The 23,547-nt window shown below is 40.5% G+C and overlaps 1 protein-coding gene across 1 annotated transcript; it reads right to left on the bottom strand.

The window, feature by feature from the left end:
* Window positions 1-18,888: 18,888 nt before the first annotated feature.
* Window positions 18,889-21,431, bottom strand: gemin7 (gem (nuclear organelle) associated protein 7). The gene is made up of 2 exons (XM_035155516.2): window positions 21,326-21,431; window positions 18,889-20,065 (listed from the first exon to the last, which is right to left on the bottom strand). The coding sequence occupies exon 2, from the start codon at window positions 20,042-20,044 to the stop codon at window positions 19,652-19,654; it is 393 nt and encodes a 130-aa protein (XP_035011407.1). The 5' UTR covers window positions 20,045-20,065; window positions 21,326-21,431; the 3' UTR covers window positions 18,889-19,651.
* Between the last annotated feature and the right edge of the window lie 2,116 nt (window positions 21,432-23,547).

Raw genomic sequence — 23,547 nt, forward strand, 5'->3', positions numbered from 1 at the left:
ACACAATATCATATTAATATCTTTAAGAAGAGAGATTTGCAGCCTTTGTGTGGGGGTACCATAGACTGTAGCTACATATAGAGATGGATGACATGACGCTTCCCCTAAAGCGAAGCCAAAACATCTGCGTCACGCCCTGGTGGCCGGCTGCAGTATAGCTCATAAATCCCAGCTCCTCCATGGTAGTGGATGGGATATGGGCCAAACTAAAAAGTCAAAATACACGACAAAGAAAGACAGTTTCTGTAATTGTAGGTATATCTTCTTACACTGATATATATTCAAATGTTCATGTTTCTGACAAGGTTTTAAAAGACCTCAAATTCAATTGTGACATTTTTCTATCTTGTTTTAAAAAATCCAGCGTAACTTAATTAACCAGTCTGGCTTTTTATATTTTACATTTTCTAAATAGTAAGTCAGTGCTCAACCTGTAAACACTGTTGCAGCAGTTGAAAACATCTAAAAAATGAATCAATGTGAAAGGTAGAGAACTGTGAGCATGGTTTTGCTGTGTAGTGTTAAGTAAAAGAAAAGAAAACTTCAAATAACAATGCTTGCTGTCATATGTTATAATAAAAAACACTGAAGTGAGACTGATGAACATCAGCTTAAAGTGTTGTTTGGAGAACCTATGGAAACAATGAGCTTAATGACTTGGTCGTCTGTCGTCTCGTTCCAAAATCAAACTTTCCTGAGAAGAACACGTCACGGAGCAGAGTGAGTCATGAGAGCAAAGCTCCACAGTCCAGAATAAGTAGAGATTGATGTTCAAACACTTAACGTGATCGATGCCTCACCGGGAAACGGGCTGAATGATAAATATCAAGTGCTACAGAGTCATTTCTGTGACGACCTCACATCTACCTTCATTGTGTCTGTGTAATGACTCATTACTGCAGTGCCTTCGCTGTGCATCTATGAAACTTTGTAAACTGTTTGTCGCTCATCCTGTTTACAACAAGTTTGGATTCCTCTTCTTTTTTTAAAAAGTGAAATGCTGCACTTGTTTTTATCAATGACTTACACTAGTCAGTTAAGTTAAGTTGACTAATGCTGTTTGCAGACATTGTCCTGCTGAGGATCTCTGGAAAATGGAGTCTGGATTTTCTCAGCAGTTTGCCTGTTCTTTGGACAGACGTGTTCACAACAGCAACAAATCCCTCAGGTGAGGTGTGGTGCAGCAGACAGAGGCAGGAAGTAATTCTGATGCGGAGAGATCACATGATTCTGTTACATCGCTCTTATCACCACTGACTCTCTTGATGTCTTTGTCAGTGTCTTCTATGTGTATTGTGTATTTTTTTGCATCTGTCACCTGTGAGAAGCGACAGCATGATTAAAAAAGACAGAAGAAATATTGCTACTGACGACTTTTCTGGGCTTGTTTCATACAGTTAGACCAATGAGGGTCAACAAATGGCTCCTTTCAACTATCTTTATATACTAATGATGATACGACAATATATTGTTTTCAGGAATTAGTTTTCAGTCTTCATGCTTTAAAACACCACTGCTGCTGAGTCAGCTGTACACAGTTCTATTTAGGCTACATATTACATAACTGGCTGTTATTTATACATCTGTATATTATTCTATGTCTATATTATATTGTACTTACATTACTGGACATTTACATTCCTCACACTTTCTGTATATTATTTTATCTTATTATTTACTCATATGCCCTTTTACCAGTGTTGTACTGATGCATGTGCACCTAAAGATTAAGGTGCGCACGTCAACTCCAAATTGTAACCACAACAAAGATAGGTCACCACACTGTTTTATTTGCTCTGTCAAACACTGTAGTTTGTAGTAATGAGATTAAACCAGCCTGATGATAAATATAAACAGATACTGTATATCTGCTGGAGCCCAACCAGTAAGAATTAAGTGCATAAGTAAGAGACACAACAACTTGATGAGAAGTGTTTGGATGATTCCAGTAAATACTCAGACCCTCTTTATTGGACCCACTTGAGTGGGCCTTAGGGGGAAATGACACAGCAGAAGAAGAAAATGGAGAGAAGCAACAAAAGGAGAGAGAGACAGACGCGAGTGTGGACACAGACAGACCCACAGACACACACATACTGACAGACTATACACAGACACAGTAACACAAACAGGGTCTGACACTTTTCATTCACCAGCGGGGAATTCTTGAGGAGTTTTTGCAGCGATAAGATTTCATTCCTTCATCCTGAGGTCATTGTTTCTGGAGAATAAGTGTGTGTGTGTGTGTGTGTGTGTGTGTGTGTGTGTGTGTGTGTGTGTGTGTGTGTGTGTGTGTGTGTGTGTGTGTGTGTGTGTGTGTGTGTGTGTGTGTGTGTGTGTGTGTGTATGTGTGTGAGAGTGTGTGTGTTTGTGTGCGTGTGTGATGCCATCATCTTAAGCCCTCTCTGCCCCAAGTCACTGAAATGTAACCAATCAAAAGAAAAACACAAGACTAAAACCCTAAAACCTTAGAATAAAAGCATATCTGTACTTCAGACCTTTTGAACCCTCGACAGAGAGTTTCAGTGATCTATTGAATTGGTTAGGTGTATGTAATGTAATGTAATGTTGGTAACCAACCTGTTGGGGTCGTAGATGGCTTCAACACAGAGGCAGTGGGTAAATACAACTTCCTGAGACCTGTTTTGTAATGACCATTGATTATGATTACCAGGAGAAATATGGATAATTCAGAACAGAACTAAACACACCAGCCAACCGACCAACTAACCAGCCAACCAGCCAAGCAATCAGCCAACCAACAACCAACCAACCATTATATAAAAAACCATCAATCAGGAAATGTGATCAATGTAAGTAATCCCAGTGGTATACTGTATAACACACCTAAAAGTGTGACAGCTACTACTTTGGAAGGCAAGAAACTGTAAGCTTATGGAAGGGAACAGGACTAACGATAAAACAGATAATCACTAATATGTCACAAGAACATCTCAGTCAATCATAAACCGTGGATATGAGAGCAAACACAAAGTAAATCTCCATAAACGTAAATCAAACACGGAATGAAGATCAAATGGAAACAGGAAGTCTTGTGGCAGCACTCCTCCTCCACATCTCAGTCATATCGTGTTTGCAGATGCTAAAAACAAGGTCATTGAAGAGGCAGATATGGACCCTGTGCACGTGTGGATGCGTATGTGTGTGAGAGAGAGCGAGAGATAGAGAGAGCATCATTTAAGCTGGTAGGCATTCATTATCTAACTCAAGGACATTTAACAGGGACAGACTTGTCTTTCATTCAAACGCCCACCTACATGCTCCAGAAACTACTACTGCTGCTGCACTAATTCATTCATTCTTCATTCAGTGCTCTCACACACACACACACACACACACACACACACACACACACACACACACACACACACACACACACACACACACACACACACACACACACACACACACACACTACATCTGTTTTCTACTGTGTCTGGGACTGGTGAGTACCTTTGGCATTGTGAGAACATTGAGGAGCTGTTAAACGTGGTCAGTGTTTATTTTAGAAACCAGCAAACACAGATGCCAGACTTCTCCAGCACAGACACTTCTCTGAGAGGGTCGTATACAGTTTAACACAGATCAACTTGATCAGCACCGGCCCCTTATTTTGGTGCATGTAACAACATGGATGATGTATCAGTATCTGTCATAAATTTCTATCCAGATTTGGTGCAAGTTTTAAACAAATTCCGGATGTTCTGAAAAAGAATTGAAATTATATAAGTTTCCCTCCTCTACTGCCAAGGGAATTTTTGGAGTTGCATGAGTAGAGTTTACTGTTTCTCCTCTCAGGTGCTGTCAATCCTTTACAGAAGACACAACGAGATGACATGATGAAACACAGATCTGACGTCTTAGCCGCCATTTTTTGTCTTATTAGTGGCGCTCAAGTCACATGCCACATGTATTTCATCCAATCAAAAGCGTTTCTACGGACTTTGGGGGCCCAGACAAAAGTTTGATAGTTTGGACTTTCAGACCAAATTCAGAAAGTTGAGACAGCAATAGAAAGAATAGAAATAGAAAAAGAGGTGGAAGCAGCTCGCTGGACAGCTTGTAGTCTTCTCCTCCGATCATATAATGTTTGAATGACAAGTACATTCATTTTGCTGGCAGTATTACCAGAATGACTTTACAATAACAATGGCACATTCTGGGGTCCCAGTTAGTCATGGCAGTGTGACAGTGATCCAGCATTTACAATACCAGGACCCTGAAACAACTACATGCAGCTAAATGAAAATTATCCATCATTTATTTGATAATTTTCAACTTTTCTTACTTACTGTCAAAGTGTGCTCAGGGAAAAGGGCCTTGCTTCTGATGTTCTGATAGAAGGAGTTCAGTGAGACCTTGGATCATTAACAAATGGTGGTGAAATTAATTACATAACTGCCCTGGTCATCATTAAAGCCCAGTTTATCAAACCAAACAAACAAAAACTGTGTTTGGTTTGTAGGTTTTTCTGCCAGTCATTCAGCTTGAGCTGCAGTGACACTGCTGAGAAGACAAAGCATGAAAACATGTGAAAGGAACGGACAGGCAGACAAGAGGGTCTGTTCACCACTACACATTTCTACAAGACAGATGCACACAATTACATGACATATATTACAGGTTTGTATATGCATACGTGTGTGTGGTCAGTAATAACAGGAAGCTGGCCCTCCGTGTTGACACAGACCTGCCCTGGTGATTGGCCGTTTGTAGTAAATAAACAAATAGAAGAGTGACCCACTCAGCCCACAGGCAGCAGAGCTCTCCACGAGACTAAAAATAAGAAACGCGACATCAAACCCAAACAGGAACACCTGCAGCTCACCCCTCGGTCGAGGCCGTGGTCATGGCAACCAACAGCGCTGCATGCAAACAGTTTATAGAAGGATAAGGATGGGTGGGAGAGGTTTCTGCAGATGCCAGAGGGCTTGAGCAAAGATTGTAGACAAGCTACGGCCAAACTGAGACACGGGCTATAAAATTAGAAAGACGTAAAGTGAAGGGGAGGGAGGAATGTGTGGAGAGGGAACCACAGATAAAGGAGACTAAAGAGGGAATGTATGGTGACCAAAAAATGAGAATTTATACAAGAGTGAGAGAAACACAGACTAAGTCTGGGATGTGGTTTGAGTGGGAGTCATTCAGAGTCAGCTGGTGGCTGCGGAGCACCAAGGCCACAATACTGACTGAAGGAATGTATGTGTATATGAACAGAAATCCTCCTGAAATAGATTCATGGACATGGTAAATGATGGCACAGAGGTAGTTCAAGAAATGTGCAACTTTTGACATGATTTACTGTAGTCAGTCTTTTTCTCTTTATAGACCAATTACTATTCAACTCATCCAAAACCATGATTCTACAAACTCACTACACAACGTAGGTGGAGGTATGCAGGTAAGAAGAAGAAGAAGAAGTAGTAGAAGGAGAAGAAGAGAAATAAGTAAAAGAGCGAGAACAAGAACAAGATGAAGAAGATGTCAAACGATGAAAAGTACGTCTCTCTACAATAACTCTTGTGTCCCTTAGTCAGAACCAAAGAGTCGTTGAAAAGAATCTGAATGTCTAACTTCCCAGCATAACATACTGTATGATGAAGGAAAAACACACTGTTAGCCAGTTAGCTTGTTAGCCAGTCAAATGGTGGCTCGTGAGTATGGTTTTGCAAGCATGGGTTTTACGTGCACGGATTTTGAAACGAAATAAATAACACATTCCCCTGTTTGTTCAAGGTTCGATGAAACTTGACTCAGTATGCAAAATGCCAAACTGGAGAATCAGTTGTTGTGACCACGCTGTTGTCGTGATCAACAACTTCACTTACAAGTCCGAGCCACCCCTGCTACGGAGCACTGGTCACCTGTTTATTCAAATCTTACTAATAGTGAACATATCAAATTCCCAAATCGCACAAAAGTCAACACTACACTTCTTTGGGCCTTAAATAATACACGTGCCAAGTGTGAAGCCGCTGAGATAAACGATTGATGAGATATGCGAACCACATACAGACAGACAAGAGATTTCTGGATTCATTGTCTGGAGAAGACACACAATCAAATGTTAAATCTTTGGCCTTACTCAAGTCCACCACCGCTCCTCTAACCTGCATCATCTGACAGACAAAACCCTACAACACACTTGATTTTGTATCTCTGGGTGGACCCTGAGGGACGCTCGGAGCTTTAATCTGGTATATCTTGTCCAGTGCTGTTAGTGGAATCTTCTGGGAGGTTGAAATGCCCGTCACACAGCTGCAGCACCTGCTCATATTTCTCCCTGAGACATGTGTGATAAAACACAAGTCTCCTTTCATACATAAAATAAAAACGCAGGCTCACAACTCATGAGATGGCAACACGGACCAGCTGCATGTGGAGTCTCTCTGCGTATGTATGCGATTACAGGACTTAACATGCATTTTTTTCCCTTCCCGCATTGAAATACACACATGTGGAGACACACATGTACAAGGGCGTGTGTTTGCTCTTTGTTGTAGACGTGCATGCCTGTCTGCGTTTGTGTGTTCGCCATGGAGAACATACTGTACATATGTGAGTGTTATTTACGCAACTCCTCGCTGTGTCTGAGTGCTTCAGCTCCAGATGGGCTGGGGTCAGAGCAGGCCTGCCCTCCCCGGTCCAGATGTGTCCAGGTGTGGCCTGCGATGTCACGCCATGCAGCCCAGACTCTCCTTAGACCACGAAACAGGTTGCAGGGTCAGACACATTTTCAAAATTTGTCTATTTGAGAAGAACGAAATGTGAAAGAAAAAAAAATCTAACACGTAAGAAGGAACCACATGGACTACGTGTTAGCTTGTGCTAAAAGGAATGAACCTCTCTGGCTTCGATAAAGTAATCAAGTGATTCATCTCTCTGTTACTATGTTTGGCAGGATGTGACCGTCTGTCCCGTCAGGACAGCTGCGTCCATTGATATCTACAGCGAGGAGAACAGGACCAAGCTTAAGGACAGAGATCTGGCAATTTTACAACAGGAAAGGAGCACTCAAGTCTGACATTCTCGAGCAAGACTGGGACAGAAACAGATAAAGTTCAGAGTCTATGCATTGAAAGAGAATTTAATTAAATAAGGACAGATGTGAGAGAGATGGAGGGAGAGTTTGGTGTTTGTATGATTGGGGGATTTGGGTTTTTGGGGGCATCGCAAGTCTGTGCTGGAAAACACAAGGAGAAAGGGAAGAGGGAAGATGTGCACTACTTGTTATCTTTCCTCTCTGTTTACTCAGATTCCTACTCACAGATAGCATCAGCAAATAAGCTTTAGCCAAGTTGACGTGCTGTGGACCAAGCAACAGCTGACCTTTTGCCTCTGTGAACACACACACCAACACACACACACACACACACACACACACAAAAACACACAGACACTACATTCTGCCCAGTTATAAACACTGAGCATTGGCGGGGGTTGAATAAAAACAACAACCCCGGCAACAGCGAGTTTCATTAAACTGTAGAACATAAACATTTTATATAGACAAGTTCATATTTTGATAACTAAGAATTTGTTGTCATTTTATATAAAGATAAAACATATTAATCTTTCTAAAGTCTATAGTCTATAAAGGGTCAGTTCACATTCAGTGTATTTCAACCATAAACTGCCTTTCAAGCCAGAGTCTCCAGAAAGCGATGATGGGATGGAAACATGGTAATGAGGTCACACCGCTACATGCATTCAACCAATTGGGAGTTGGTCTCACCTGTCAATCATGGCGTTTGGCCTTGTTTTTATAGAATCAAATAACTAATTGAAACCAAACTTATCAGAAACATGGTCACTTGAACGAACATCAGTGTGATAAGAACTAGCTAAAATGACAGAAACCATCTTTGACAAATTTATTTGACATGTATTTTTATGGTTTGGTCCCATACACTAACACGGAAGAGGTGAAATTTAAGACCTGTACTGAAAACTTAACCTCAAGTTGTGTGGACATGTACAGAGTCCTCACTGACATCTCAATGAGTCTCCAGTTAGCTTTCTTGTAGCTGAGGAGAGTTCTAATCAACCGGAATAACTGGAAAAAACGTACAACCATATTTTATTTGCCGGAAAGGTGATTTCCATAATCTTAACTTCACAGTGTTTGTGCAGAAACAAAAGAGACATCTAAAAAAAGTATATCTTTTAATGGAATAAGGAGCTTTGCAGAATCAACTTATATTGACGTTCAGGCTCGGTATAAGGTTGGACGAGCATAATCCATTCACTTCCATTTTCTTCCTCTATTGTTCAATGCTGTCTCAACTTCCTAGAACTGGTCCAAAGGCTGAATTATCTTTTAAAGTAAAGTTTAAAAATAGTGTTTTCACACTACAAACGAACCAAAGCATGGTTCAGTTTGATCCGGACCACGACCACCTCTTTTGATCTGACAAAATGTTGGTCCGTTGGTCCGGACTGTGTTCCAAGGCACCTGTTACTTTGAGTTAGACTGAACAAGGTGAAAGCAGAATAATTTCAAAGGTCCATCAAGTCTATAAATTCAACAATGAGTCCAACAAAAAGATTCACAAAGATAAATCAAGTCCTTCAAAAGTTCATAACAGGGGCAGAATCATGACAGTAATGGTGTGGGGAATGTTTACTCACTAAAATTATTGCCGATCAATAATCGTTTGAATGCCACAGCCTGTCGGAGTGTTGTTGATGAACATTCCTCTGCAGCCCCTCATTCACCATCTCCTACTGGCTGCTCCGAGTGTGATAATGATGAAACATGTCACAAAGCAAAGATTGGTTTCATGAACATGACAGGGAGTTCAGTGTTCTTCACCACGTCACCACATCTGATACCTTTGTGATATAGAACAGGAGATTAGCAGCATTAAAGGGATTGTTCACAGAAAAATAAAAATGAACTCGTTATTTACTCACCACTGTGCCGATGGAGGGGTGGGTGAAGTGTTTGAGTCCACAAAACACTTCTGGAGTCTCAGGGGTAAACTTTGTCGCAGCAGAATCCAATACAATTGAAATCAATGGTGACCAAGACTTGAGACGTATTAAAACAACAGAAAAAACATAAAATGCCTCCATACTGCTCGTGTGGTGTCATCAAAGTGTCCACAAGCCCTGACATTCATATTCAACTAAAACAGCATCATTTACAACATGTTTTTAGTCTAAATGTCCTATGATAGCGTCCTCCGAGGTGCGTTCATGGACCCTCAGACACACCATTGTATGGCTATGTCCGCTCGCTTAGCCACTTCCAGTGGACTTTTAGGCTACAAAACATGGTGTAAATGACCTCGTTTCAAGTCAAATATGAATGTCAGGGCTTGCGGACCCTTGGTTGACACCACACGAGCAGTATGGAGGCATTTTATGTTTTTTCTGTTGTTTTATTACGTCTCAAGTCTTGGTCACCATTGATTTCAATTGTATTGGATTCTGCTGCGACAAAGTTTACCCCTGAGACTCCAGAAGTGTTTTGTGGACTCAAACACTTCACCCACCCCTCCATCGGCACAGTGGTGAGTAGATGATGAGTGGATTTTCATTTTTCGGTGAACCATCCCTTTAACGTGCAGCTGATAGTTAAGGTAGGGCCCTGCTTAGTATTAGTGTGGGGTTCCCAAAAAAGTCCTCATGAGTGCATTTAAACACTTCAATTGTTGATTGAAGAAGCAAGAACAACCACCACATCCCTCATTCATATCTCACCTCTCCCTCTATTTCTTAATTCCTCTCTTTGTGCGACAGAGTGATGTGACAGTAGAGAGCAGACAATGTCGGGTTACCCTGGTAATTTGGGAAGGAGGACGGAAGTATCCTGGGCGGGCAGCGTCCCTCCTCCCGACACGGTGTGAGTCCCACTGATGATTCACCAGGCTGCACGATGAAGGTTGGCGACCCCAATTTGAGTAAGGCAGGAGGAGGAGGAGCGGCAGAAGAAGGCGGATGAGGAAGGGGGATAATAAGGAGGAGGGGACGGCGATGCCTACGTCAGTGGCACTTGCTAATAGGCAGATGTCCTTGTCCCTGACACAAGTAAATCATGTCTCTTGGGGGGGAAAAGAATAAAAGAAAGAGCAGAGGAGAGGAAGGGAGGAAACGAGTGAGGCAGAGATTGAGATTGTCGTTCGGGGGAGTTGTGCTGGACGTGAGTGCGTGTCTAAGTGAAATTATAAGCAATTAGTTCACCCTCTAAGCCTACTGTAGAAATTCCATTTTGATGAAGACAACAGGAGGAGGGAAGCCAGTGAATGGGAAACAACTCCGATTCAGTGTTTTAAGATGTTTAGGGTGACTGGGCCAAGTTGTATTTAAACCAGAAAGGGAAACAGGTGATCTGCAGAGCTGAAGGATGGTAGGGGCCAGAGGTGAGACAGGAGGAGGAAGTGTGTTCGACACTGTTGGTTACCAAAGTAAAAGTAGCAGTATTACAATTTATCATTACTCTGTAGCAGGGCCCTGTTGGCAAAATGTCCAAAATAAAAGAACTAATGTCAACTGTCAGATTATGTAATATCAAAGATATATTACAATTAAAATGACTGATGATGAAGCTTTTAATGTAAACTTGTCAAGAGTTACCCTTTTGTCACTTGTAAACTATATGTTTATCTCTCACAAGCTCACAAGATTTTATCATAACATGTATCTATTTTTAATTATTTATATGCCTGCGACACCGGATCCTTTTTCTTTGATCTACGTTACTACGCAAATATTGGAAAGATGGCTTATCAAGTCGTTGCTCTAAACACATAAAACAACACATGTTGCTTACAGCTTCCATGTTTTTTCACATTTCAACTTCAGAGCACATGAACTTACCGAATTCAGAACAACTTCACAACTCCGGAAAAACTTGGGACCTTCCGAGGAGCAGAGCAAGTACTGCACCTTTATTATTTTAAGTTCCTCTCATGTTTGGTATAAACATTACAATTTGAAATATAGCTGTCAGATGGTGGATTAGACGTATAAAGAAGCAGAGGATGGAAATACTCAAGTAGAGTACAAGCAGTACAAACCTGCATCTAAGCACGGTGCAGCACTTGAGCTAATGTACTTATTTAAATTCCCCCTGGTGTTCATCAATCTCCGTTCATCCTTGTGGGAAGCACCTAAGGTTTGTTGCAGTCGCTCTGTCCCACAGTCTCAGTAAATGACCACAGGAAGATAAACTTTCACAAGTATGTGATCTTCATCCTGATTAAATCGCTCCATACCAGACAACCACCCACTCTGTCAGGGCAGCTTCCCCTCATCAAACACCATCATCCAGCCTCCCTCACAAACACTGTGCGCACATATGTTAAAACTCAATGTAGTCATTTAAGGTCACGGAAACATTTTTGCTCACTGGAGAGCGACCATATGTTTTCCCATATAAAATGCTGATAGTAATAATATGATCCATTTTGAGTACGGGAACACACAGAAGTCAGGACTGGATGTGTGCCGGCAGCCGGCTCTAACGGGAAACCACTTCTCAGATACTGCACGGCTACTTCCTATTGTTGTCTAATTAGAGGATTGTTGTGCTGAAATGAAAACGGCCTCAGAAGCAGGCACTGATCGACCAGGGTCAAGCTGCCGAGAGGTGAAAGGAGAAGTAATTTAAATGTTGAAAATCCAAAATATAAGGGGGGGGGGATTTGAGATGAATTAAGATTACGTTTTCTTGGTCCTCCTGTGGAAACCTGTATGTTGTGATGGCAAATGTCACCAGAAAAGAGGAAAAATGTACACATATAAAGTAAATGCAGAACTCAAAGTCCAAAATGCAAAGACAATATCGGTCAATTGCTTTTGAACTTTGATGCGTCTGTGAAGGGGATGCAGAGAATTTCTTCACATTTTTGGTTTGATTGTGAGCAAGATTTCACAAAAACAACTGAACGGATTTCTATGAAACTTGGTGGAAGGAAGTGATATGATTACTGTAAGAATCGAATAACTTTTCATGCGGATCTGGATCTAGAGGCAGATCCAAGATTTTAAAAAATGACTTTAACATTACGAGGTAATGTTTTAACATTTCCATTGTTTTCCAAGAGAATAAATCACGGATCTTTATGGCAAACAACCTGGCGCATTTAGGAGACTGATCCATGAGTGTGTGAAATTTGGTGCAGTTGGGCCTTGGTGAAGGTATGTGCTCTACTGAGTGCTGTTCTACTTTTTTCATGAATTTGGTCATAAACTAAAGTATGGGATATGACGGTGGCACTAGATGAAAAGGTAAGGAATCATAAAATTATTAGACACCATCCCAAGGGTGACATGAATGTTTGTGCCAAATTTAATGAAGATCCATCCAATAGTTGTTGGGATATTTTGTTCAAAGTCACACGAGTGACTGAAGGAAAAGTCAGAGAATCACCAAAGTCATTAAGATTCCTCCTCAGGAGAAAATTAATGTGTGTATGAAATCTCAGCAGCTGCTGATATATTTCAGACTGAACAAGTTATGGATCGACCAACCAGTGTCTTACCATATTCAGAGCCAGGCTGATAAAGTAGCTTAAAACAAGATATTCATTTTAATTACTTTAATAAAACATAAAATTTGAACATTTCCCACTCTCTCTCACAGTGATATCAACCGGTCAGTAAAATATCAGCCCTGCCCCCTCTGATTGTTTGAGATGATTGTTCTCGGATGATGAATCTGTCCAATCAGCGTGGACACTGGCGGCTCTTCAGAATCACAGACAGTAATTAGCAGCATCTTCCTGTGTTTACTCCTGTGGGGAAGGGAGTGGACCACAACAGGGTCGACACACTCACAGATACATGACGATAACTTTAATCTCACTCTAATTAGAGCTTCCCTTCTCCTCCCACCTCTTCATATGTCTTCCTGTCTAGACTTCTGCGTATCCTTTTCCCATATGATGCCGTGGTGTCGTCTTGATCACTAACAACCAACTGTGGCTCCTCATACTAGACCTTTACTTCACAGGTCATACTCTGACCTACACAGTCCAGCCAGCTTTCAAAGTCTGCTCGGCTTCATGCCCGAGAAGCTGAATATACAGTAGAATCCATATTATTTTCACCTTAAACACGGATAAAACATAATGCTTCATGGCCTCAGGGTTTGTTTATGTGTGGGGCCCAGGCCGCGGCTCAGTGGGGTCCAGCTGGCATGCTCCCCTGATTCTCTCTTTATCTCCCCGGCCACTTGAGTCGGGGAAGTGAGGCTGCCACACAGCGCCTGGCCCTCACAATCACTGGAGCTCCTCCAGCACCCCGCCCCCTCAGAAGGCAACTCAAACAGACCTTGGGACCGATTGTGACTCAGCCATTCCTCTCGTGTCTGCCTGTCTGGCTGCTACCAAAACATCTCCTGAGCTCAAACAGTAAATATTGTCATCATACCTCTATACTGATTGTACTGTATGCATTGATGATCTTTTTCTCTATGATAATAATAATCATAATAATAATGTAGTGACAATATCTCCATCAATCAGTCCATTATCTATCTTTTGAGGGTCACGGGAGCACTGGAGCCATAATATCATTATTGTTATTATTATTATTATTTAGTATTATTATAAGTAGTAGTAGTAGTAATAGCAGTATTAGAGACAAATATCAAAAACCATTCACATTCACTCCTATGGTCAATTTATAGTCTCCAATCAACCTTACCCCTGAAATTCAGACCCTAATGAAATGAATGATGAATTGGCTTCACTTATGGGGAGCCCTCATTTTATTCATCTTTATATACAGTCTATGGTCTGAACCAAATAATTGTACCAAATCATTCAGTTCATGGTGAGATATTTTACGGGATAACTGTAAATGTTGACCTGTTGGTTGAACTACACAAAGATTCGGGGGTCCCCAAAGTGGGTCACCTCCGTCTGGCAGAAGTTATGTTTCTGTGCAAATCTGTTTGAAGGGAAATTGTTATTTAGACATTCGGTGGATAATGATCAGATGAATGAAGTGGTCGATTGATTAACAGCCGTGGCACACAGAGTTGTACTCAAAGGTTGGATTCAAAGGTGAGTAGACAAAGAGCACAACTGTCAAACAAGAGACCAGGTTTCACATCCAGAGTACGTGGTTTAGGCAAGAAAAGCACTTTGGTTAATGTAAGGCTAAGGAAAGACAATGGTTTTAGTTAAATGTTAGTAAATATGTTGAGTTAAAGTGTATCTCATGCTAAAAGATCATTCATTTAGTTGGAAAACAAATATGTTGTCCGTGTACATTGTAGTATTAGTTGATATTTCTGTCGAAATGGTCAGTATCAACTTATTTGTATTTTCCCATATGCTTTGCAACGTTTAGAGAAAAGTCCATTCGGCCAAAACATATTTGCTGTTGCAGTTTAGTTCTACTTATAGAGACAGGCCTGATTATTTTGGCTTCATCCTCTGGGGATCACGAATGTCTGCATTGTAATCTATATAATATTAGTTGAAATATGCATTACCCCCCAAAATAAGATGCAGAACTCATGGGAAAGAGAGGAAACTGCAAGTTACATTAAATTAAGCTGTGAATAAGCAAAAAAGTGAACTCTTTAAAATCTTATTTAAAAGTAAAGATAGTATCAGTAGACAACATACTGTACACGCTTGTTGATTCATGCAGCCCTGATGTGCTCAAGCGTATTGATCAACGTTGGATCGGTCTCATACAATAATACTTCATCACGTGAAACATCATTATCTGCAAATGTCTGTAATGAAACACGCTAAAAATACATGATCATGAGGTCACTGCCCAATTATTTTGGTCTGCTGGCAGCAGGTTTGGGCAAAAGGGTGATTAATTGGTTCTGTAAGTTATCAGACACTCGGCAGGAAGTGAGAGGGGGCCACAAACAGGAAGGAGCGGAATGTGCTTCCTGATGGCCAGCGGTGTTATACAGGGCAGATTCCTTGTACCATCATAGCTGATGCACACACACACACACACACACACACACACACACACACACACACACACACACACACACACACACACACACACACACACACACACACACACATAACACAAATTGATACTAAGAGGCAGGAATGTTTTTCCACTGGAATCAGGGAGAAGCAGACTGTCAGGAAAGACAAACAGTGAGGCGAGATAACATTGAGACAGTGTGTCCTTGTGCAGAGGAGAGCATGAATCCTGCTCAGGTTTTTATGCAGAAATGACGGTAACATTTTATAATACAGCCTGAAATTCATAGTGTGATTTAGTATGAATTAGGTTCCAATAAAATACTCAGTGGTTGGTGCTTAAACGAAAGGGAATGAGGGAGTAACAACCAGGTATTTAAGAGGAAAGGAGAAATAAATTATGCTCAATGTACTTTGTTAATACAGGGGATCTGTGGGGAAAGTACATGGAAAAAGAATGAAACATGTGTTAATAACATTGTTCTTCCTGTGTAATTAAAGAGGAAAAGGGGAGAACAGTCAACACAGAACCACCTCACATTATTCTACCGCCTGCAGATCTGGTTCTCGCTGTGTAACGTTCAAGTTTCATCTGGTGGGTCGGAGAAAATCCAATATTAAAGAGCGGCGCTCAGTTTTTACAGGTGTGCTGTCAGCAGGCGAGCTGCATCCACACCGCATGAATTTATTAACATGTCTTCTGCTTCACTGCTTTACTTGGAATACGTCAAGAAATGGGTGGGTAGTTTTTAAAGTCTGCTGCGAGCAGACCCTTTCCTCCAGCACTGCAGGCCTAACAATAATTGTGCAGGGTCCCCCCTTTTTCCCTGGGCCCCCAAAGTCTTTTGAAACTCCCCTGCTTATGTCATGTATATATAAACGTAAGCACTTTTAAGCAAGTGTTCAGCTAAGGAATGTTTGTAATGTCATCTTATGCAGGAAACACATTTAACAAAAAGATGTAGGCAAATAAAGCATAGTTTGACTTTAAAGTTTAATAAGAAATCTAGTAATTATGTGGGTTCTAATATCAAGTGTCCAACTCTGTTTTGATCCTAAATCAGCATTTGTTCATCAAACACATCCGTATAATTGTGTGAGCAGCATTTCAGTTATGTAAGTGGTTGAGGAGGAGGATTTAAAAACTACTTTATGTATAAACAGTTTTGATTAGTAAGTGGTTAAAGGGTACCCCTTCATTTTATTTATTGTTGAATCAACATTTTTGCCACTTTCCTTTGTGATAATTACAGCCAACTATGTTTTCATCGTTCTCGTTCAAATTTTCTTGACTTTTCAGCTTCAGTTTAATGTTTATTTGCCACTTATTTATTTTGTTTTCTGAATTTTGTATTTTTTAAGCCTCCATGCTGGTGATGGCCAGTGGCCAAAGGCATTATGTTTTCAGATTGTCTGTCGGTTCGTCCCATTCTTGTGAAACAATATCTCAACGTAGCCCTGAGGGAATTTCTTTAAACTCGGTACAAACGTTCAGTTGGACTCAAAGATGAACTGATTCAATTTTGGTGGTTAGAGGTCAATGTCACTGTGACATCACAAAACCAAAATTTGGCACAAATGTTCACTTAGACTCACAGATTAACTGATTAGATTTGGGTCAACAGTCACGGTGGTCGCACAAAACATGTTTTGCTCTTGAACACAACATCTCTGTCTTTGGGGAATTTCTTCAAAGTTTGACCAGTTGTCACTTTGACTCAAAGATTAATTGATTAGACTTCGGTGGTCAAAGGTCACGTTGACCTCATGAGTCTGGAAAAAGAAATGTATGAAGACTGAAACTGCACTGGATGGCGCAGGTACCCAACCGCAGGACAGTTATTCCAGTTTATATATATATATTTGTATTCGTGTGCTAAGCATTTACAGACAGATAAATGAAGTAGAGCAAAAGTACAACAGTTACCTCAGAGGAGAAAAGGAGTGAAGTATAAAGCAGCCAAAAATAGAAAGGCATATGTCTGTGTATGTGTACGTGTTCCTGCAGACGCTCGTCACAGAGGTGAGTGAGAGCTGAGGGAGCTTGAGGGCTGCTGGTCATAGCTCGCCCGTGTATATGAAATTAACATTGCTTGTCCTTGAGGGCTTCCTGATTGAATCGCGCAGGCCCGATGACGTCATGCGAGGTTTTAAGTCATATTTCGGATTAGGGAGGGCGAGGGAGAGAGAGAGGGAGGATGAGTCACTGCCTCATTGATGATTGTCTACACTGAGTGGTCAGATAATTCAGGTACAAAAAGAGACACAGGCGCAGCACGACCGCCTAATGGCACTCAAATAAAATGACTTATTGGGAACTTGCAAAATACACCTTTTAGGAAGATTAAATAGTATTGATGCCCCCCCGCCCTCTCTTCCTCTCCTCCTCCATGAGGCCGGTGCTAAACAATGATGAATTCCTCTCTTCTGTATTTTATTTATGACCGAGGATTCAAATAACTAATATCTGTGCCGAGCTCAGTGTTGGCTAGAACATTACTGAACCATTCAGGGAAAATGATCAGACGTGCACCTGATCTATGTGAAACCTCAGTATATTTGAGGACCTATTACTTTAATCCAGGTTTATGTCACACTCTATAAAGGTTTAGGATCTGTGGCCTGATGTAATATTTATTTATTGTTCATCCAGGTGTAAGTGAAGTTCTGTATTCAGAGATAATTTACCAAATAAGCCTAATGGGCAGAGGTTCAGGGGCCAGAGGGGGTCCCAGGGGTCTGAATGTTTGAAGTGTGAACATTCCCTGTTGGAAAGTCAATCAAAAGACTACAAAGTGACGAAACTACTTTTTTCTTCTTCCTTTCTTTCTCTCCTTAATAACATATGGGAATTACTTGAAGCAATTTCTGTATCTATGTATTCATTTATTTTGTATGTTGATGTATTTTCCTTTCTCACCTTATTAAGTTCTTGGGCCTATTGATAGGGTTGTGACAATATAAGCATCGGCCTAATGTGGTGTCATTGTGTGATTTTGGTGCTGTGTTGTTTTTTCAGTTTCTCGTTTTTGTCTGTTCTTTGGTCAGTCCTGCTAATAAAATGTTGTTAAAAAAAGATGCAGCGAGATGCAAAACACAAAAAAACGACGAACACTCAATTTGAGTGTTTTGCCCACTGTGAGATTTTAACTTATAATACTTGAACGTGTACATTTTTTGGACAAAGGTACTTAGATTCATATTTTTGTTACTTTTTAACTACGCAAAAATGCCAATTGATAAAATTCTATCCATTTACAAATTGATTATTATGGTCTCGTAAACAACTGCAGTTCTAATGTGAACCTCTGATGATGTACAAGAACTACAGCGGTAATTTACTTTTGACTACTCAATAACAGTTACTATTTGGGGAGCACGCAAGAAAAGAAAACCGACTTTGCAGTGGTAATAAAATTGTCCTTTTTATATATTTTTTAAAAACATTATAGTTTTGATGGATATTATGATTAAACAGATCAGTTAAAATGGAGCGACATCAGTCTTAAATCAATCATTCATCTTTAATGTAAAGAACCACTCTAGTATATTAGTATACAAAAGTACTTAAAGGTTCAGTTTGTAGAATTTAGTGACATCTAGTGGTGAAGTTGCATGTTGCAGCTGAATAGCCCTCACCTCACCCTCACCTTCAAAACATGATAGAGAACCTGTGGTCACCTTCAGTTGTTACAAAAACTCAAAAGGTGTTTAGTTTGTCCAGTCTGGGCTACTGTAAAAAAACATGGCGGCCTCTGTAGAGAGGACCCACTCCGGATGTAAATATAAAGTATTTAGATATATAGGGCCCATTCTAGGGTAAAGAAAACAATTTTTCCCAAATAACCCTTTTTGTTTTTTACAATTTAGATGACATACTAGAGAAAACATTACTAGGATTATTTTATATTCAATTTCATTCCAATAAATCCCTTTCACCTAAACTGTACACACTGGACATTTAACTTTATTTTGAAAAAAAACCAAAATAAAAAATCTCAAGTGCAACATTTAATTTGTCTCAGTTAAACAATTCAATGTTACAAGATAAACTGGAACAGTAATAAATCATCTCACCTTAGGAAGACAGAGGTGATGATGATCTAGAGGTGTCAGGGGGTAGCGGTAGAAACAGGAGACACTCACTGTTGTGATGCAACCGTCGATATTGTGTGATGTTTGTGCTTTGATTGTTTAATTTCTTGTTTCTCAAGGCAGCATTACCAGTGAGTTCACCATCTTTCTGGCTTAATAGTAGATTGTTTTACAAATAAACAGGATGTCTGGAACTGCTCAAGCATCAGGTGCATTACAGGGATATTTAACTTTCTGAAAGCACATGTAAACCGTAGCAAAATATCATCTCTTTTTAAATCATCCAACATTAACTGTCAAAAACATCACCTAAAGCTAGAGCAAGCTTTCGCTCATGTCAGGTGTTGACATTTACATTGAAACAAAGGGATAGGACTCCCTCTTGTGGTGACAAAGGGGGACTGTTTGTTAGTGTAGGATCTTTGCTACACACACATCATCAGTATGATCTAATGAACAATACAGACAGGACTAAAATAGCAATATTCAACAACTCTGTGCAGCAAGAACAAATATGTGAAGTATCTCACTATGAAAATAGATCCTATTTACAACAACAAATGAGAACCTTTTCATACAAAACATGTTATATTTAAACAGAAAGAATCCTCAGGTGTTCATGCATCAAAACTAAATGAAATCACATCCTGACACCTGATCAGCGCCTCTTTCTGCACCCCGATGGGCGTGTGCAAGCCCGACACCTGGAAGTTCAGCACGTCGATGTCCGATGCTCCAAACGTGGCCTCCACCTTCACCTTCTCATGCATGTGAAACTGAACCTTCTTGTTGGTCATGGAGAGCAGACACCGGAGGAAGCTCTCCCGCAGCACAGACCGTGCGTGCTGCTCTCTCTGCAGCTGCTCGGGGTCTGTCTCTGAAGCAGCTGAGGTGGAGATTGAGGGGCGACACAGAGCAATGAAACGGGGGGAATTGGGGTAAAATCCGCGGCTGTTGGGGTCTGGTCCTTTGGGCAGACGGAGCACAGGCACTGGAATCGCAGTATCCATGTTGAATCTTTTTACCAGCACCTGTTACAAGAAAAGAAAATTCATTAAACACCAACCAGACAATAAACCCCACTGGAAAGAAAAAATACCTTCGGTTGAAAAGATCCTGAGTCAACTGAGTGTACACACTGATGTAGTGCATGGGCTAAACTTTGCATTCACAGGGATTAATAAAGTAAAGTCAGATCTTCTTAATCACATCTTAAATATTACCAGATTAAGTCAAAATGGTGAAATGTCTGTTTCCCAAGTCCCATGATGGTCTCCTCAGAAGTCTTGTTTGGTCCACAAACCAAATATAGTCACTTTAATGTCATTAAAAATACTCACATTTAAAAAGGTGAACTCATAGAGTTTTGACATTTTTATATAAAAAAACACTCAGATTAATCGATTATCATAATAGTTGAAAGAAATTTAGTGGTTGGTTACTAATCGATTAATTGCTGTGGCCCTATGTCACATTATTATTTCTTTTAAGTCTGATTTTTGCTCCTGAGCCAAGATTGTGGTTTTAAACTCTTCTTTATAAGCGGAGAATTATAAACACTTTACAAATCTGAGGTAATCAATTGTGTGTTATACCCCCTCACAGAGTTTACACAATGCACCGGAATTATATCTATATATATTGAAATTTGGTGATATTTATATAAATGAATTATATTGCCATAATTATTGATATTGTTTTATTGCCCAGCCTTATGACTAAGAGTTTAATTTAGATTACATAAGACAAGATGGAGAGAAATTCAATTCAAAATTCAAAATTGATCATTCCACTGATCTTTTCTTATCATTTCTAGATTTTGAACTTAAATTTGAATGTCCACAAATAGCCAAACCGGAGCAGGTGAACAACAACAATCAAAATTCACTCTGCAATGATGGATGAGGTGTTGCAGCAAAGAGCTGTTGCTTCTTGTAATTTGTGATTTATAGAGCTAGATTATGATAATATATAATATTAATGTAATATCCAGTGTTGAACTGTTGACAAAAGAATCTGAAGACATGTATATAAAACTGTAAGTGGCAGAGCTCGCAGATGTAAACACACTCATTAGATAATAAAAGTACAAAAATAAATAAGTTTCACGACAATATTTACGAGCATTACAGAGATGAACACTTTTGAACAGCGTCAGATTGAAAGTGTTCGTGTCACTGATAAAACGTGACACAACCCAACACGGTGCGACGACATTACACGACTTTGTTCACAATACTTTTCTCCTTATAAACAATTCACTGTTGTTTTACTGCGGTTTGATTTCTCACCTCTTCTCTCCTCCTGTTAGCAGCATTAGCATTAGCATGTAGCCTGGCTTCCTTTCCTACGTCTTCTTCTTCGGTCTGGCGGATGAGTAATCAGCGTATGTAAGCTTTATCGCCACCTACCGGAGAAAAGAGTGGGTAGATTCTGATCGTTCAGTTTATTTAGTTAAATTTAAGCTGTAAAAAAGACTCAGTTGCAGTTGTATTTGTTATGTTTATTACATGAAGACAAAGTTATTGTTCAATCATACAAACATACTGAACGAACACAAAACAGGTTTTCATATTACAAAAAAAAGGAAAAAAGAATCATACTGAAACACAACCTTGACAAGACGGAACTACATTTCCTTCCAGGGAACTGCTCTCCCACCCAGACTGCTGGGAACCTGACTCGACTGTCAACTCTCCCTGACTGCCAACATTACTGCAACATAGATTCATGTTGCACATCAGGAGAATACGTCCCCTTCTCACTCAGAAGGCGGCGCAGGTTCTGGTCCAGGCCCTGGTCATCTCACGCCTAGACTATTGTAACTCCCTCCTGGCAGGTCTACCTGCTAGTGCCATCCGACCTCTGCAGCTCATCCAGAATGCAACAGCTCGACTGGTCTTTAACCAACCTAAATTCACTCACACTACTCCCCTCCTCCGCTCCCTTCACTGGTTACCGGTGGCTGCCCGTATCCGTTTCAAAACATTAGTAAACTAAAAACACACCTCTTCAGACTATACCTTGAATACAAGTTTAAACTAACAATTTAGTAGCACTTAAATGGCACTTACTTATAGCACTTTGTAGTTTGGCGTTCTTGAAGAAATTGTACTTTCTTGATTATAGTTGTTCAGGGTTTGTACCCTCATGGTTGAATGCACTTATTGTTTTATTGTATTCTCCAAACATGAAGCAGAGGTGGATTGTGTCAGCTGCAGTTATCAGGCCATCATGTGAAACACCAGGAGTGAGAGAAAACATCTGCATCTGTGAGTCATTGGTAATCTGTGGGATCATGCGGTGGTACATGCTTCACTGGTTACCGGTGGCTGCCCGTATCCGTTACTGTTCTAATGTATAGTTTCTTCAGATGTACTGTGTTCTTTTGTGTACTTATTAAATTAACCACACACAACAAACAAGATTGTGCATGCTGTTAATCCCACCCAGGAGAAAAACCAGTCGCAACATGATACACAGTCTCCCTTTCTCAGCAAATTTACAGCCCATTTAGGTTTATTAATTATTTTGCTTCAGGGTAGGCTAACAGCAAAACAACAACAAAAACAACCTTAAGGCGAACAACCTAAACTTCCCTACTCAAATTAAAGAGACAAAAGGACATGCTACTAACCTAACTCCTCATCCAAAAACAGGAGAAAACATGGGTTAAACAAAATGCTATCCACCCCTCCCAAAACTTTACAAGTTGATTCAGGCTGAGGTCTGGCTGGCAGTGGCAAACACTCAGTCACTCATCCACTCAGTTAGACATCGAGCCAGATACACCTGAAACACACCACACACAAGCATCACAGCAGAGAGAGAGAGAGAGAGAGAGAGGGAGAGATATCCACACCACAGGCACAGTAGATAACAGCACATCACATCAGACATGTCCTTGCTCAAAAAGATGCAGAAAAACTCGTCCACGCCTTTGTTACATCCAGACTTGATTATTGTAATTCCTTATTATCAGGCTCCAGCAGTAAGTCGTTAAAGACTCTGCAGCTTGTCCAAAACGCTGCAGCACGTGTCCTGACAAGAACAAAGAAAAGAGACCACATTTCTCCAGTATTAGCTTCGATACACTGGCTTCCGGTTAAATCTAGAATAGAATTTAAAATTCTCCTCCTCACCTTCAAGGCCCTTAATAATATGGCACCATTATACCTCAAAGAGCTGATAGTACCTTATCAACCCACTAGAGCACTGCGCTCCCAGAATTCAGGCTTACTTGTCATCCCTAAAGTCTCTAAAAGTAGAGTAGGAGCCAGAGCTTTCAGCTATCAAACCCCTCTCCTGTGGAATCATCTCCCACTTTCAGTTCAGGAGGCAGACACCATCTGTACGTTTAAGAGTAGGCTTAAAACCTTCCTTTTTGATAAAGCTTATAGTTAGAGCTGGTACAGGCTTGTCTTAGACCTGCTCTTACTTATGCTGCTATAGGTCTAGAAGGTCGGGGGACACATGACACTCGGAGCTTCTCTTTCCAGCTTCTCCTTCTTCT

Source organism: Hippoglossus stenolepis, chromosome 4 (assembly GCF_022539355.2).
Source record: "Hippoglossus stenolepis isolate QCI-W04-F060 chromosome 4, HSTE1.2, whole genome shotgun sequence".
NCBI lineage: Eukaryota > Metazoa > Chordata > Actinopteri > Pleuronectiformes > Pleuronectidae > Hippoglossus > Hippoglossus stenolepis.